Source organism: Scomber scombrus, chromosome 10 (assembly GCF_963691925.1).
Source record: "Scomber scombrus chromosome 10, fScoSco1.1, whole genome shotgun sequence".
Lineage (NCBI taxonomy): Eukaryota > Metazoa > Chordata > Actinopteri > Scombriformes > Scombridae > Scomber > Scomber scombrus.
In genome coordinates this window covers 13,837,494-13,852,666 of record NC_084979.1, presented here as the reverse complement: position 1 = coordinate 13,852,666, position 15,173 = coordinate 13,837,494, and the positions used below count along the sequence as shown (strand labels likewise).

General features: G+C 41.5%; 1 protein-coding gene across 3 annotated transcripts; it reads left to right on the top strand.

Moving 5' to 3' along the window:
* Positions 1-238: 238 nt before the first annotated feature.
* Positions 239-13,480, top strand: klhl17 (kelch-like family member 17). Of its 3 annotated transcripts, none has more exons than XM_062426727.1 (12): positions 239-428; positions 2,768-3,032; positions 3,786-3,907; positions 4,017-4,238; positions 7,270-7,386; positions 7,555-7,786; positions 8,444-8,588; positions 8,983-9,150; positions 9,337-9,425; positions 9,598-9,671; positions 9,806-9,987; positions 12,142-13,480. In XM_062426727.1, exons 2-12 carry the CDS (start codon positions 2,819-2,821, stop codon positions 12,368-12,370), a joined length of 1,794 nt encoding a protein of 597 aa, XP_062282711.1. In that variant the 5' UTR covers positions 239-428; positions 2,768-2,818; the 3' UTR covers positions 12,371-13,480. The 3 variants fall into 3 exon arrangements, with proteins under 3 accessions (XP_062282711.1, XP_062282713.1, XP_062282712.1); XM_062426729.1 differs by having other exon boundaries at positions 240-428; positions 7,555-7,768; XM_062426728.1 differs by lacking the exon at positions 239-428 and adding an exon at positions 948-1,155.
* Positions 13,481-15,173: the final 1,693 nt, after the last annotated feature.

Genomic DNA, 15,173 nt, shown 5'->3' with positions numbered 1-15,173 from the left:
ATGTTTCATGGTGCTAAAGCGCAATGCTAAGCTGTTAGCTATTTACATTTACAAATGCAATAAGATATTATTGTTTGCTAACCTGATGTTTAGGTGGGTTTTTTGTGTGGTGTCTGATAGTAAGCTACAGCACTAAAATGACTCACTTGCATAGTTAATTCAAAAATGTCAAATAAAACAGTTGGCGAGCACGACAACCTTTCATTTTCTCCGTCAAAGCGGCGCTGACGAGCACAGACAGTGTTATGATGCTACACGTGAGGCTTTAAATTAAATGATCAGCTGCATTCACGGGACAAGGCCGGAGGGAGGGGGAGGATTGTCCTTTTTATTATCTAGTCTGCAACGCTACAGCAGCCACAAAGCTGGGCAAGCTCACAAACAGGAAGAAATCACCGCTGTCTTATCGGCACAGACGACGGCTGGTGGTGAGTGTCTCGTTGCTAACATTAGCTAATCTGGTTAATCCAGGCTAACACTGAATCAACTAATGCATTGTATTTTATGTAAACTGATTACTGCGTTCGTTGCACCTGTGAGTAAATGTGTAAAATAATATAAAGGTCTTTGCATTATTGATAACCAAGCTGTGTGTTTTATTTGTTGTCCGGGTTAATCGAGGTGCAGGGAAGGTTCCGGTTCTGACCAATCACGGCGCTCTAAAGAAAAACCCCGCCCTTCGCGCTAGCGTAGATGAATTTATCAAGCGTACTTCCTGACTCAGACCAGACAAAAGAGGAAACACTAAGGTCGTTTTCCCCCTACGTCGTACAATAAACAAACGCCCACTGTAAAGGTGGGGGGCGCTGAACAAATATCTTAATGTGTGTTTCATGTGTGCCTTTTCCTTCCCACAATGTCATATTTTAACAGTATGAGTAGTGTTGCTGCCGGTTTTATGGCGGACAGTTTCAGCTCCACCTTAAGGAACCTATGTCGGCTTTCATGCAGGGTTTTTTGCATTGACGTCAACCGTATACAGCACAAAACAGAGGCTTTCTTCATATTTAGTGTGTTTGAGTCATAATGTGGACAGATAGCCAGACACTGGTACCAGTTTTAAACCAACGTGACTGCGACAGCCGCTGATATCTTTCCCATCATATAGAGGAGAGGAGGATACTGTGTGCAACGATAACTGCAACACAACCACCGGTAAAGAAATTACACATTCATTCTTTCTGTTGCTGCTGCTGCTGTTATCCTGGATAGATGGAGGTGGGGGTTGGGGTTTCCTCAGATCACACACAGAGGAAGATATATGAATAGAAACATCTTTCTGTCCAAAACAGTGGCCAACAATATTGTACATGCAATGTTTATATAGGGTCCTCAGAGCCTTGGTTTTGGATACCAGCCAATGTTTGGGACCAGAACAGACAGATAATATTTTAATAAGAGGCAAGCCAGGAATTACCTGGACAAGTTCCTTACTCTTTTAGTTTTAACTGTGGCATCTATGTTGTTATTTTTGCTTCAGCCTCCTGTGTATCCATGTTTTCAGCATTGTCTCATGTTTCTCCCTTGAGCAGGAGAGCAGATTGTTCTCACACACAGGAACATGGCCTATGTGTGTTTTTTGTGGTCTATTGTGTTTTGGAAAATGGTATCCAAAGCTGGTCGGAATACAGCTGTGGTGACATATGAGATGGTCCTCAAGGGGACAGTGGAGTATTTGTAGAAACAGTGGCTCAAAACAGATGGAAACTTCATTATGATGCTTTGACACTCAGTGATGGATGAATTGGACTGGAAAAACATGTGAAATTCAACTTTATCTGAATTGCTTATATTGTTTTGTTTCAGACTTGAGTGCTGCATTTCTTGGACTTCAAATCAGTCAATATACTTAGTGACTTAGTAGTGACTGCTTATTTGTTAGAATAAGCTTGTACTTGTGTCACAGAAACTTATTTAGTATTTACAAATATGAAGAATGATTTTTTTAAAAATGCAAAATTAAAGTAAAGCCTTAAAGTACCTTTTTTAAAGACACTGCTTCTGCTCTAATGCTTGTTTATTTGAGTGCAAATGTTTCCTGCCTGTAGTCTGTTTTAGGCCGGTGGTCTTTCTTATATAGTTCCAGTCTGGTTTACTTCACACAGTAGTTTGCCTGACTGGATTCTGAATATTCATCAGAAAACAAGTTCTAAGATGCCGCGTGACGATGGTTATGCAACATTGTGAAGCGTGTTCTCCATCCGAAAGCAGGGCGGATGAAAGTACAAAGGAAAAGGCCAACTCAGACTACATCCTTCTCTCCTCCCACCCTTCCTACCCGAGGCAGCAGCTGGGGTGAGGTGGTAGTGGTGGTGGGAGGGGGGTTCACAGCTAATTCTGGTGCAATTAAACTCACTAGACAGGAGAAATTGCAATTAGATAAGACAGTCCAAGAGGTGAAAAGCCTGGATTGATTTGATTCCAGTTTAAGGAATAATGTTCGTTTTTCGACACTCTGTTGTCATTATGAGATTTAATCTGTGTTGACACTGAATGTCAAATAATCAGGCCAGTCAACCCACTACACCTAATAGTTGTACTGAGCTTTCTGTCATGCTGGTAGGCCTCCTGTCATAGCTGTCAGCATGAGCACTATAACAATAAATAAAGGTACAGTGATTGCTCAGGACACCTGCCATAGCACCTGCACCCCTGCAGATACACTTATCTCATTCAGGTGGAAGATTTTTCTGATGACAAAAGATATTTTTATAGGTTAATGATGTCAGTATTAACTGACATAAAAATGATTTTCTGCATGTTCTAGTTGCCCAGAGTGCGGCACAGGCAAGAGCCCGCGACCGCCACATCAGGCACCATGATGGAGGGGGGCATGCAGCTGCTCAACCGTGACGGCCACAGCATCTCGCACAACTCAAAGCGCCACTATCACGACTCCTTCGTGTCCATGAACAGGATGCGACAGCGCGGCCTGCTGTGTGACATCGTGCTCCATGTCTCCAACAAAGAAATCAAGGCGCACAAAGTGGTGCTAGCATCTTGCAGCCCCTATTTCCACGCTATGTTTACCAGTAAGTCCAGTCCACATTGTCCAACTTTATCTCTGACACCTCATTTCACTTCAATTTGCATTTATTCCTGAAATCCACGAGGCTTCAGACATTTCAAACTCTAACATCAAGCTGTGCATCAATTTGCTCTGTTGCTCAGAGTTTGATGGCACACACATGTGTGTGCAGTAAACACCATCTCATCCTCTGAGCATTATCGTTTCCTTCCTCCTCTTCCTGTCTGGGGAACAGGTGGCCAAATGAGGTGTGTGTCTCTGATTTCCTTCAGACAGTAGACCTTTGTGAGGTTACAATGTCTCTCCCGACAGACTGGCTTTGAGACTCAGTCTTTCTCTTATCTGACACAGTCACTAATTTGCCCATTTTGGCTGAATTGGCTGATCTTTCATGTTTACTTTAACAGCAAAATCACATCTCCTCTGCAGTTATTGTGTTTGTGATTTCTTATAACTAATAAGAGATGGAATATTTGACTGCTGATGTTGAAACTCCTGACACCAACTTCAGCAGGTTTACCCATGTTGGGCAAGAGTGTACTCTTTTACTTTAGTTTCAGGAATTCAAAAAATCTTAATATTTAAACAACTGATTAAACAGACAGCAACAAATGAGGTCTACTGACATTTGTCAGCTGCACTGTATACATTAGGAACTGCCATGTGTCAGCATGATTGAAGGAGGTAATTATATCAGCTGGAGTTTTAATGGTAATAACTAAAAATGTAACAGGTCTCATTCTGTGCGATCATGCAGATGAGATGTCGGAGAGTCGGCAGACCCATGTGACCCTACATGACATTGATCCCCAGGCTTTGGAGCAGCTGGTCCAGTACGCCTACACAGCAGAGATCGTGGTCGGGGAGGGCAATGTGCAGGTAATTTCAGACAAGGTCAAATTAGACTTTATTTCATTCCTATTCATTTTAAAAGACACCAAGTACACCAGAATGAGTTTATTTCCACCTGTAATTGCACACTTCCTAGACGTTGCTTCCAGCAGCGAGCCTGCTGCAGCTCAACGGGGTGCGGGATGCCTGCTGTAAGTTCCTCCTGAGCCAACTGGACCCCTCAAACTGCCTGGGCATCCGAGGCTTTGCTGACACACACTCCTGCAGCGACCTGCTCAAGTCAGCACACAAATATGTCCTGCAGCACTTTGTGGAGGTGTCCAAGACAGAGGAATTTATGCTGCTGCCACTGAAACAGGTAAGGATGATGAATTTTCTGTCTCCTGCTGGCTTTTAAAGTAAGCTGTTTTAATGGTCGCATATTCATGGTGGAAAACAAATGATTGTTGGTACATCTGTCTACTGGCAATTGTTTCCTCAGTACTGGTCATTTTCTTGCTGTAAGATCTGGCAGTGTTGTTGTATACAGTCACTACTGGGAACTTGCGTGTAAAAGTAGAATACTTTACGTCAATACTTCAATATAAAAGTCTTTGCCAAGTAGACCGAAACATTTCCTGATCAAACCTAGTCTGTGTTTACTTTTCTGTTTCTGTGTCAACAATTGAGTATTTTCTTTAACAATGTAATCCATTATAAATTCATTACAATAATTGGCTTAACAAGTTGTTAAAAAATAGCAGCACTTTGGTTGCTCAACTTAATTAATCCACCCAGTTGCTTAGAAATATGCTGAAGAAAACACAAAGATTAACGCAGTACTGAGAAGCGCTTAACTCTTTTGCTGCATATTGTTCATCATCTTCTCCTCACACAGCTGCTTGTTTCCAAACCAAACATGTTTTTCCCCACAGAGGCTCCCCAAGGAAAGGGGCCTCAAGCTTACCATTGTGTTAATAACAGTCATTAGGAAGAACGTTCGTCTTCCTCAGCTAGCTACGTCAGTCACTGTCTCTTTCAATTTTTATAATTCCACTGCGCTGTCATGGACTACTTTAACTGGCACATCACCTTAACCAAACTATCACTTATTCATCAGCTGCGCTCAGCGGTGGCATCACTGTGGTTCCTCTCTGGAAAGTGGTTACTGGGCAAAGGTAGTGACATTTTCACAGCTGCTGTACTGTTTATAGAGCTAATAGTGTTGCTTACTTCTCTAAGGTATATCAATAAGGGTTTGTTTTTGTTTGGTTTGAATATTTTACTTTCACCATGCAGCATACTGTCAGCCAATGTCTTCAAGAATTAGTTAGATTTAGGTTAGTTAATTTAGTATTTACTATGAAGTGGAAGGTGAAGCTGCTCAGTAGCCAACAGATCAGACTGTGGTTATACTGGCAATCTTTTAATGTGAATTTATGTTGAGCAGGGCGTTCCTGAAAAAGAGCAATTGTTCCCCCAGATAAATAAAGGTTAAAGAAATGACGTAGGCACAATCTGCTATCCAAATTTAAACAAAAGGGAGCTCTCACCACTCACATTCAACACACAAGATTGGGATCTGCTGTCACTCTAAAATTGATTGGTTAAACGGGCCTGTGTTTTTTTGATGTTCTCACATTTTCAATCCAGTGTTAATTCTTATGTTTTTGGCTTTTTAAATTAGCTTCACAATATCAGACATCATCTAATGGCATAGCAGATGCTAAGTTCCTGCATTCAGGTATTTGGAGGGTTCACAGTGACGTCTGATTAAAAGACAGAACATGATCATCTCTTATGTGAAATGACGTCTGTTTGAAACATATGCCTGTTGAGCCTTGCAAGGTCACAGAGTGGCAGTGAAGAGATGCAACAAACAGCTGCTAGCATCATTTTCCCATTATCTTGTCACTTCTCTGACGAACAATCCCCACAATAAGAGTGCTCCATGAGTAAAAAGCCAATGTTTGCTGTCGCTGTTTGTGGCCCTTAAAGCCTGCAGACTGAATCTGCAATGTTAGTGTGTGGACTTAAAGTTAAGCTGCATAAAAGCAGGAATTAAAAATAGATGATTTTCTTTTCTTTATTTCTATTCTTCTGTCCCTCTCTTTCTTTTGGATTACCACACCGTTCTGTCAGCAGCTGTTCTGTGTCTGTTTGTCACAAATCTGCACTAGATCTGGATTTACTTACTGGCTTCACTGAAGGACTCTGAGCTTACAGAACTGTGAAATATGCCCCATATTTCTTTCCATGCACTGTGAAGGAATTGGCAAGGCATGACAGGACTGTGACTAGCCAGCATTGATGATGCTTCATAGATGTAGCATCACATGCATGACATAAAGACAACAAAGGATGAATGCATCCTTATTACTGTGTGTGTAGTGTATAACAACATGTTAAGCATCTTCAGAAGAAATCCCTTTTTTATTCATACATCCCTTATTCATGCAGCCATACTATAAGGCCTGTTATTTCGTACACTCAGCCCATTTCCTTTTACATTTTCGGACACACACACACACACACACACACACACACACACACACACACACACACACACACACACACACACACACACACAAATTGTTTGAATTACTGTGATGCAGTAATATGCATGCAGAGGTAAGGGAGACTGCAGAGTGGAGCAGTGGCAGCAGTAGCAGCAGTAGCAGTATTTCTCTGTGTGACTGTGGATAAGCAGAGACTGTTCCTGGGTGACTGCTAACTGTTGCCCTGATCTAGACAGGAAAGGCAGCAGCTGGCTGCTATGGCCCCACCCAGTACTGCCAGCTTTGGGTTGATCCTGGAACAGAGCCAGCCAGCCACTCAGACTGTAGCACTCACTGTGCCATGGATGCACACACACACACACTCTTGAATGGTAACTTAAATATATTATAGAATCACTAAACACATAACAGACCTTAACATAACACACACGTAATTATGTGTGGTTATTCAGTTAAAATAGAGCCTGAGATGATTTTGTTTCACTTTATTTTTCACTGATTGATTCAATTTGACAAGTGTAATTTTGAAACCGACCACTGTTTATCCCTGCTTAATAGTCAGTCTGGGTAACATGAAGCAAACCAAGGGAGAGAGAAGAAAGTTCAGTAGACAAAGTCAGGTACAACATCATGCAGGAACTAACATTATCTGTGGTCTACAGTGTGTAAATGTACTTCCTGTGTTGATATGTTTGGTAGGCAGCTTTCACACTCAGATGAAATGAAGACTGTGTTGCTCAAGATGTGCTGAGTAGATGTACTGTATTTAACTGAACAGATTGGCAAAGTGTTTACTTACTTCTTACTACTTTAATAAAGCAAATGTTTCTAAGTTGTTCTTGTAAGTCATGTAATGTATCTCTGCCTATGTGCTTTATCTTCTCCATTCAGGTACTGGATTTGATCTCCAGTGACAATCTCAATGTGCCATCTGAAGAGGAAGTATACCGAGCCGTGTTGAGCTGGGTAAAACATGATATAGATGGACGTAGGCAACATGTGCCTTGGGTAAGACTTGCCTCACCTCACCCTAGATGATCTCTTAGCACTGATTTGTTTTTCAAACTTGAACATAAGGTTGTCCCAAATCTCTCTCTCTTGTATTTCCATCACAAGTCATTCTTCACTTTCTTCCTGATCCTAATTCACCACCTACATTCCTTCTGCCCCTGTTAGCTGATGAAGTGTGTGCGACTGCCACTGCTGAGGCGAGACTTCTTGATGAGTAACGTGGATACCGAGCTGCTGGTGCGTCACCACTCGGAATGCAAGGACCTGCTGATCGAGGCCCTCAAGTACCACCTGATGCCTGAGCAGAGGGGAGTCCTCAGCAACAGCAGAACACGCCCCCGACGCTGTGAGGGTGCCAGCCCTGTGCTCTTCGCCGTTGGTCAGTGTGCCCCTGAAGGTACCCATTAGGGTACACTTTGGCTACACATCAGTTAATTTAAGCTTCTAATGTCACTCATAAACATCAGCATTTTTATAGTCATCATTCAAAAATCACTATGGGATTAGATATTTTCTGGGCGTTCTCTAGAAATTCCTATAGCTGAAATGTTTTCCAGGTCTTAATGGATGCATTGCAGTTATGTGAAACATTTGTTTGAACATCTCTAACTGTTAAAGCTGAACAAAATGAACAATAAAAAAATGCTGTTCTGTCCTGTCCAGATCAATAGTGATTTTTTTCCATATGGTATCTAACTTAACACTCAAAAATGTTTTATCGCTGTTGTGTTGCATAGTTACAAAATTGTCTCACAACTAGAACATGTAAAGTTAATTGTTTCTTAAGCACAAGAACTTGTATTTGTGTTACTTGCATTACAGCACACTTGTTCCGGCAGCACGTCAAGAACATCAAGATGTCAATATCCAAGTAAAAGCCATTTTTAACTGCAGTAAAGGCTGAAAACTTGATCCAGCACAGAGCTCAGGGGTGAACCTGGATCTAAGCCAAAATTAACCTACAATTTGCAAACAGAAAAAATTGTGTGTGCTCATAACATCACTGTATAGTTTCATGTTTTAAGCATATTGTTGCCATTTGTGTGTGTCGCAGGTGGTGGCAGCTTGTTCGCCATCCATGGAGACTGTGAAGCGTATGACACCAGGACAGACCGCTGGCACATGGTGGCATCCATGTCCACTCGGCGGGCACGAGTGGGCGTGGCAGCCATTGGGAACAGACTCTACGCTGTTGGAGGGTGAGTAATGAGACCCACAATGTTTTCTTTTGACACCAAAATGAGTTCAACTTAGCTGGTACCCCATCTCCTTACTCAAACACAAATTACTTAATTACTCACTCAAATTACAAATTGTGCTGTGAATGTGACTGTTATAAAGAGGTAGCTTCGACAGTTAGAATATTTGAAATGTAAAATGATCCTGAGTAACAGTTACGCAAAACTAGTTTAATCAGTTTAAGTTCTTTCCTTAACTGATAGTTTTCCGTTGCAATTCATTAATGGTGGCATATTCATGGAGAAAAATTCATTAATTGCATTTTTATTCAGAGATCAGTCAAGGCCACATGCTGCCACTTCAGTACTAGTCATCAAAGGGACATTTCTTATTCATTTGTCCAAATCTCCACAGGTATGATGGAACCTCAGACCTTGCAACTGTGGAGTCGTATGACCCCATCACTAACTCATGGCAACCTGAGGTTTCCATGGGAACACGGAGGAGCTGTTTGGGTGTAGCAGTCTTGCATGGTCTGCTGTATGCTGCTGGAGGTTATGATGGAGCTTCTTGCCTCAACAGGTACACAAGGCTGATATTTCAGTGTTGAATGCTGAACATCTTTCAGTCATATTTCAGATATTGTTGTTTCTTGTTGCAGTTTTGTGTGTTCTGATGCCAATTCGTGGCCTAAACTCAAATATATTTTATATAAATTTGGATAATATTGCAGCTTCACTGTAAGTACGACTTTTTCTTCTTTTACAGTGCAGAGCGTTATGACCCTCTGACCAGTACATGGACCTCAATTGCTGCCATGAGCACACGAAGGAGATATGTCCGAGTAGCAACTCTGGGTAGGAACAAGGAACAAACATAATATTAAGAATAATATTAAGAAGAAGCTGTTCCACAGTATGTATGTTTTTATCCGTACATTTTTACGTCTGAAATCAAGAGGGAGTTGCTGTCTTGGAATCTCACTGCTAATATTTACATTCTGGGTGTTAACTCCCTTTTCCCCTCCAGATGGCAGCTTGTATGCAGTGGGAGGTTATGACAGCTCCTCACATCTTGCAACAGTGGAGAAATATGAGCCCCAGGTAAACTGTATGCTGTTAAATTTATCATCAAAGAAACTTGTCTGTTGCCAGGTTTACATCGACTAAATGTGGGAGAAAACATTTTGGGTGAGTCTAAACGTGTCCCATGCTCTGCGTTGTTATTGGATGAACAGAGCAACACATGGACAGCCATTGCCAACATGCTGAGTCGGCGCAGCAGTGCCGGGGTGGCCGTGCTGGATGGTATGCTGTATGTCGCAGGAGGAAATGACGGCACCAGCTGCCTGAACTCTGTGGAGCGGTTCAGCCCCAAGACCAACACCTGGGAGGGAGTGGCCCCAATGAACATACGCAGGTTAGTGTACAGTCAGAATTCATAGCAGCACAAACAGAACAGACCCAGTAGTGGTACGTCCTTCAGAACTCTTATAATACGATAAGGAAAGAAGAGAAAGCGGCAAATACAAAATTTGTAACTGCCAGAACTCACTTTAAAGCTGTAGTGCTGGACTTTTGTCTCTCCCTTCTGTCAGTGAGAGTAAATGGGGGCACTTGGGGCACGCAGGTGGTCGAGTGGTTAGAGTGCATGCCACGTACGCAGCCGACCCCGGTTCCAATCCCGGCCAGTGGTCCTTTGCTGCATGCCACACCCCCCTCTCTCTCTCCCTTCCTGTCTGTCTACTGCTAAATAAAGGCGTCTATGCTGAAAAAATAGGGAGGGGGGGCACTTGATGGTGATTGCCTGACAGCACGCACTCATGTGAACCCTGTAAAAACAGATATGTTTTGATGGCCCACCAGGATTTGTCCCAGTGTGCCTGATGGCCAGTAAACCACTGGCTGTAACCTACTGTTGAGGCTGTAAAACGTTGGATAAATTGATTGAGCGTCACACAACCCCCGCCAAGTGACTTGTTTGAGGCATTCAGTCCAATAATGTTTGGAGTCTAGAAGGGCCGCAGAAGGGCCGCAGAAGTAATGGCCAAATGGCCAATGCAGGAATGTTGCACCTGACATGAAATATAATAACTCTGTGAAATAGAGAGAAATTTATCTGAGCTTAATTAGCATTGTTTGGCAAAGGCTTGAATGTAACAGAAATTCATTTGTATGTAAAAGTGTAAAAGTGACACGTTTAAAGAATGTGTTCACTTACTGACATAGATACTGAGGTGTGTTTGAACGCTGATGTGACTGCTTAGCTTTGGAAAAGAGTTAACAAACTACACAGTCAGTGACTATGAAGTCTGAACAAAACTTAGCACAGAGATTTGCATCGGCAAAGATTTCTAATGAGAACCACTGGAGTGGGTAAAGAAGCATATAAAACTGAAGCGTCGTTCACTAAGATACAGATACACTATGGCACTGTTAGATGACAAGACTCTGCTTTATTTTTATGAGTGAAAAGGACCTACAACCTCTATTACAATATACATGAAAACATCATTTTCACTAATTCGTATTTTTAATGTGTCTATATGAGCACAGCTGAGAGAGAGAGAAAAGATGGGAGAGGAGATGACATCTGAAAAATGAGCTGGGTTGGGTCCAGGAAATTTAAGTAAAGTGACACACTTTATCAGCCATCAGGACTATTCCAACTCAGTGATGAGTGATGTGAAAATGCATTGGTCTCAAATGAAATATCCTTTCTTCAAGGCTAAAAAAACAAAGCTGTAGTGTTGTCTTGTCAAAATGTTTGCCATGCTGTGATTATTTTGCCTTGTTGGAAATCTTTAATTGTCTCCCTAACTGCATAAACATCAAACTATCCCTTTTCCACAACAATCTTTCTTAGCCTTTTCTTAGAAGATGATACTTGTTTTGTGGCTGCAAGTAGTCGTGCACACACACACACTGGCAAGATGGTCATCAAGTAGTGAGATTTAGAGATGTAGCAGTCTTGGATTTGTGGATACCTCAGAAATTCATTTGTTCCCCTGACGTTGACAAACACAGTATCGGACACACTCGCTTGTGTTCGAGTCAGTATACTGGAGGAGCGGGGAAACTTGACGACAGTTGACTGTGCAAGCTCATGAATAAACCATGATTTTTAATCAGAGGTGTGGCTTTGAGTGCGTCTCTTGTCTGGTTGCTGAGAGGCTCCATTTACACACTCCAAAACATCACAGTGTAATGACCACTAATCTATCATTCCTCTAGTTCAGATGTGTGACAATGTGAAATAACCACAATTATTTATTCACTAGAAAATATTATGGTAATAATATGAGTCTGGAGAGACATGGATATAAACTGCAACTCGGTATCTCTAGTTCAGACCTGAATTTATCTGCTTGAACAGAGGAGAAATGTGTCTTTTTTTCCACTGGTTCCTCTGCTGTGATAAATGTATTTACAGCACTGGGTCCAATCCACAACTGTCTGGCACGAGGGGCTCACTCTTCATTTTCAGTTAGTGTGAAAATCATAGTAATTAAAAAGTGAAACTATGAAGTTCACACTCCAGGTATTTTGAACTGGTTTCTTTCTCCCACTCCAGGAGCACCCATGACCTGGTGGCTATGGATGGCTGGTTATACGCAGTGGGAGGTAACGATGGCAGCTCCAGTCTCAACTCCATTGAGAAGTACAACCCGCGCAGTAACAAATGGGTCGCAGCATCCTGCATGTTCACACGGCGCAGCAGTGTGGGCGTGGCTGTGCTGGAGCTGCTGAACTTCCCGCCGCCTTCTTCGCCCACCCTCTCGGTTTCCTCCACCAGCCTTTGACACGGGGTCACCGTTTGGCTGACCTCAGCCTCTGCTGCTACAGCCCAGACTGGCTCTGGGAAGAGACGCAATTGCTCTGTTTGAGAGGTGGTGGAGGGATGGTGTGAATGAGGCTTGGTGAATATACAGCACCGTCCAGGATCAATGGCACAGTTGGTTAAGATTGGCCCACCACAGCGGTAAAAAATGTAAAGCATAAGTAAAGAATTTAAATCTAAAAATCTCAAAAGAAATGTTCACAAGTAACTCTGCACTTTTTCAGTTTGCACTGTACCAACAACACATCAGATACTATTAATGGAGCTTTTAAATTTAGTGCAGCTCCTGTTAGCACTAAAAACACCAATGTTGTAGAACTTATATCACATAGACCAAAATAAGTTAACTAACTCAATTGGCTTTCAAAAATTGCAAAAAAAAAGGCAAACATTCTGTAACCATCCTTTTTTTCTAGATTTTTTACCTTCCTTTCTTATTTTTACCATTAAACATTTTATATGTTTGATTTTGTGCTCGTGCTGCTTTTTACCAAGTTTGCAATTGATTCTGGACTGCACTGTATCAAATCTGTGAGCCTGACACTCCGCTGTACAGCTCCTCTCTCCAGATACCAGCTCCCTCTCTTTTGAAGAGTACAGATATTCCTGGATCAAGATATGTGAACACTGAACTTTTCTTCTCCCCCCCCCCCCCCCCCACCACCACTCCATAGTTTGACACACATACTGAGAAACTCGGTGGACATTGAATTCTGTCATGTGTAATGTAAATGTTTTTGATTTGATGGTGTTGTCCTCTGAAAGATTTTTGTTTTGATGTCAGGATTTTTGCAATAATATGTATAAAAAAAAAAGAGAGAAAACAAATTATTTTACTTTTGGAATGTAGCCTTCGACTGGTTACACCATGCATGTTTACATATTGGCATTGACTCCCAACGGGAGGATAAAATGTGGTAGTGCTGCTATGCCACACTAGGTGGTAGTAACAGGCAATGTTATAAATCCTTCCCATGCTGCAAGAGAGCATGGACACCAACATAGAGATGCCAGGCCCTCACAACTGTAAATGAGTTTGAATCCATTTTTTTTCCTTTTTTTTTTTATAAAACCAGAATAATTATGTTGAACTATATGTATTTATAAAGATGTATAAGTTCTAATATATTTCATTTTAAAGATGCTTAGAGAAAGAAACAGACCTATGCCTATTTAAGAGTGTTTTAATATATTTATTTAGGTGTGTGTGATGTGCATATCATTAATGGAAATGACTAAGAGGAATGTCGTCGTGTGAGAGGGGTAGTCTTTGTGCATTTGGAATTTCTCCTGGTTAAGAGGACTGACAGTTGCATTTGATATGCAACATTTTATTTGTGTTTCGTAATGTTTCTTCACTGCCACAAGCATGACCTCACATGACATTGTACCTTATGTCCGCTACATTTTTTTGAAAAAGGCTTTAGTTTCTGTCAAACCTGTTGACAAATCAATCAACAGACTATGTTGTCTTTAATGTTACTCAGTTATTCCTAAAAAGAACATGAAGATGGATATAATCCATGACAGCTTAAAATCACATGAGAGCCATAAGTACTATTTTACCTACAGTATAGTAACACTTGGCACTAATGAGTAATGCTGTTGGTGCTGCCATGTTTCCTTCCACAAGTGTGGTGTCTTGTTATATTTCTTCATTGTTGAATTGGATCCAACTCTTACTGAAGTAGAAATGTGACAGCTGTATAATTAACCACAAATATACCAGCTGTACAACCTGTGGTGGGTGATTTGATAATGTCGCCACTGAACTTGCATTGTCCAAAAACAAATGGATCACTTTAAGTCAGTAACCATCATTTCATGTGCAGCGCAGTGATACCATTTTAAACTTCTGAGAAGTTGCCTTTTTTTCTCCTTTTTTTGAAGGATTTTGTTGATCCGGTTCTGTTATTGTAAAACTACCATGCGTTCCATTATGAGTTCGAGCGGACCCAGAAGAATAGGGGCTGTGATTGTCTAATGGAGACTTTTGTGGGACTGTAAATAGAACGATTGGTAAAGTAATCTTGAATCCATTTGTGCAATTTCAATGTGGCTATAGCTTCTTTTCAGTTTGTGTTAAACGTGGTGATATTTGTTTATTTATGATATGTTTGTTATTTATGAGGAACTTTAAAATATAGAATTTTGCACTATTGCGAAATGGAGCAATACACTGTAAAATATTAAATAAAGATGTTTTCAGATGTGATAACGTCTCAAATGTTTGTGCACACACACAGATGCTGACCTACGTCACCTTTTTGGGAACATTACATAGATTTACATTTATTTCCTGGAGACTTACCCTAACCATAACCATAGCCCCTACTTGTCTAAACCTAACCCTTTACCCTAACCTTAACCACTGACCCATTGGGGACATGACTTTCGTCCCCAATTGCACAAGCTGCCCCCAATTAACTGGTCTTTAATCTGAAATCTGTCCCCAAAAGTAGCCTATGACAGACACACACACACGCACGCACACACACACACACACACACACACACACACACACACACACACACACACACACACACGCTCTAGGTGGGACAAAATCTCAAACATATCATGTAACTGAAAGCAGCAGGTTTTATTCCTGTATATCCAGTATGTGTCTCACTGGACCTACCACATATCATTCTGGATCAGACAAGCGGCTAAATGGCCAGTGAAAACGCATACAACCACACACACTCAATGTTATGTTGCTAGGCTCGCTGTATACTATTGCTTGGTACCTTCCCAACATACTCCTC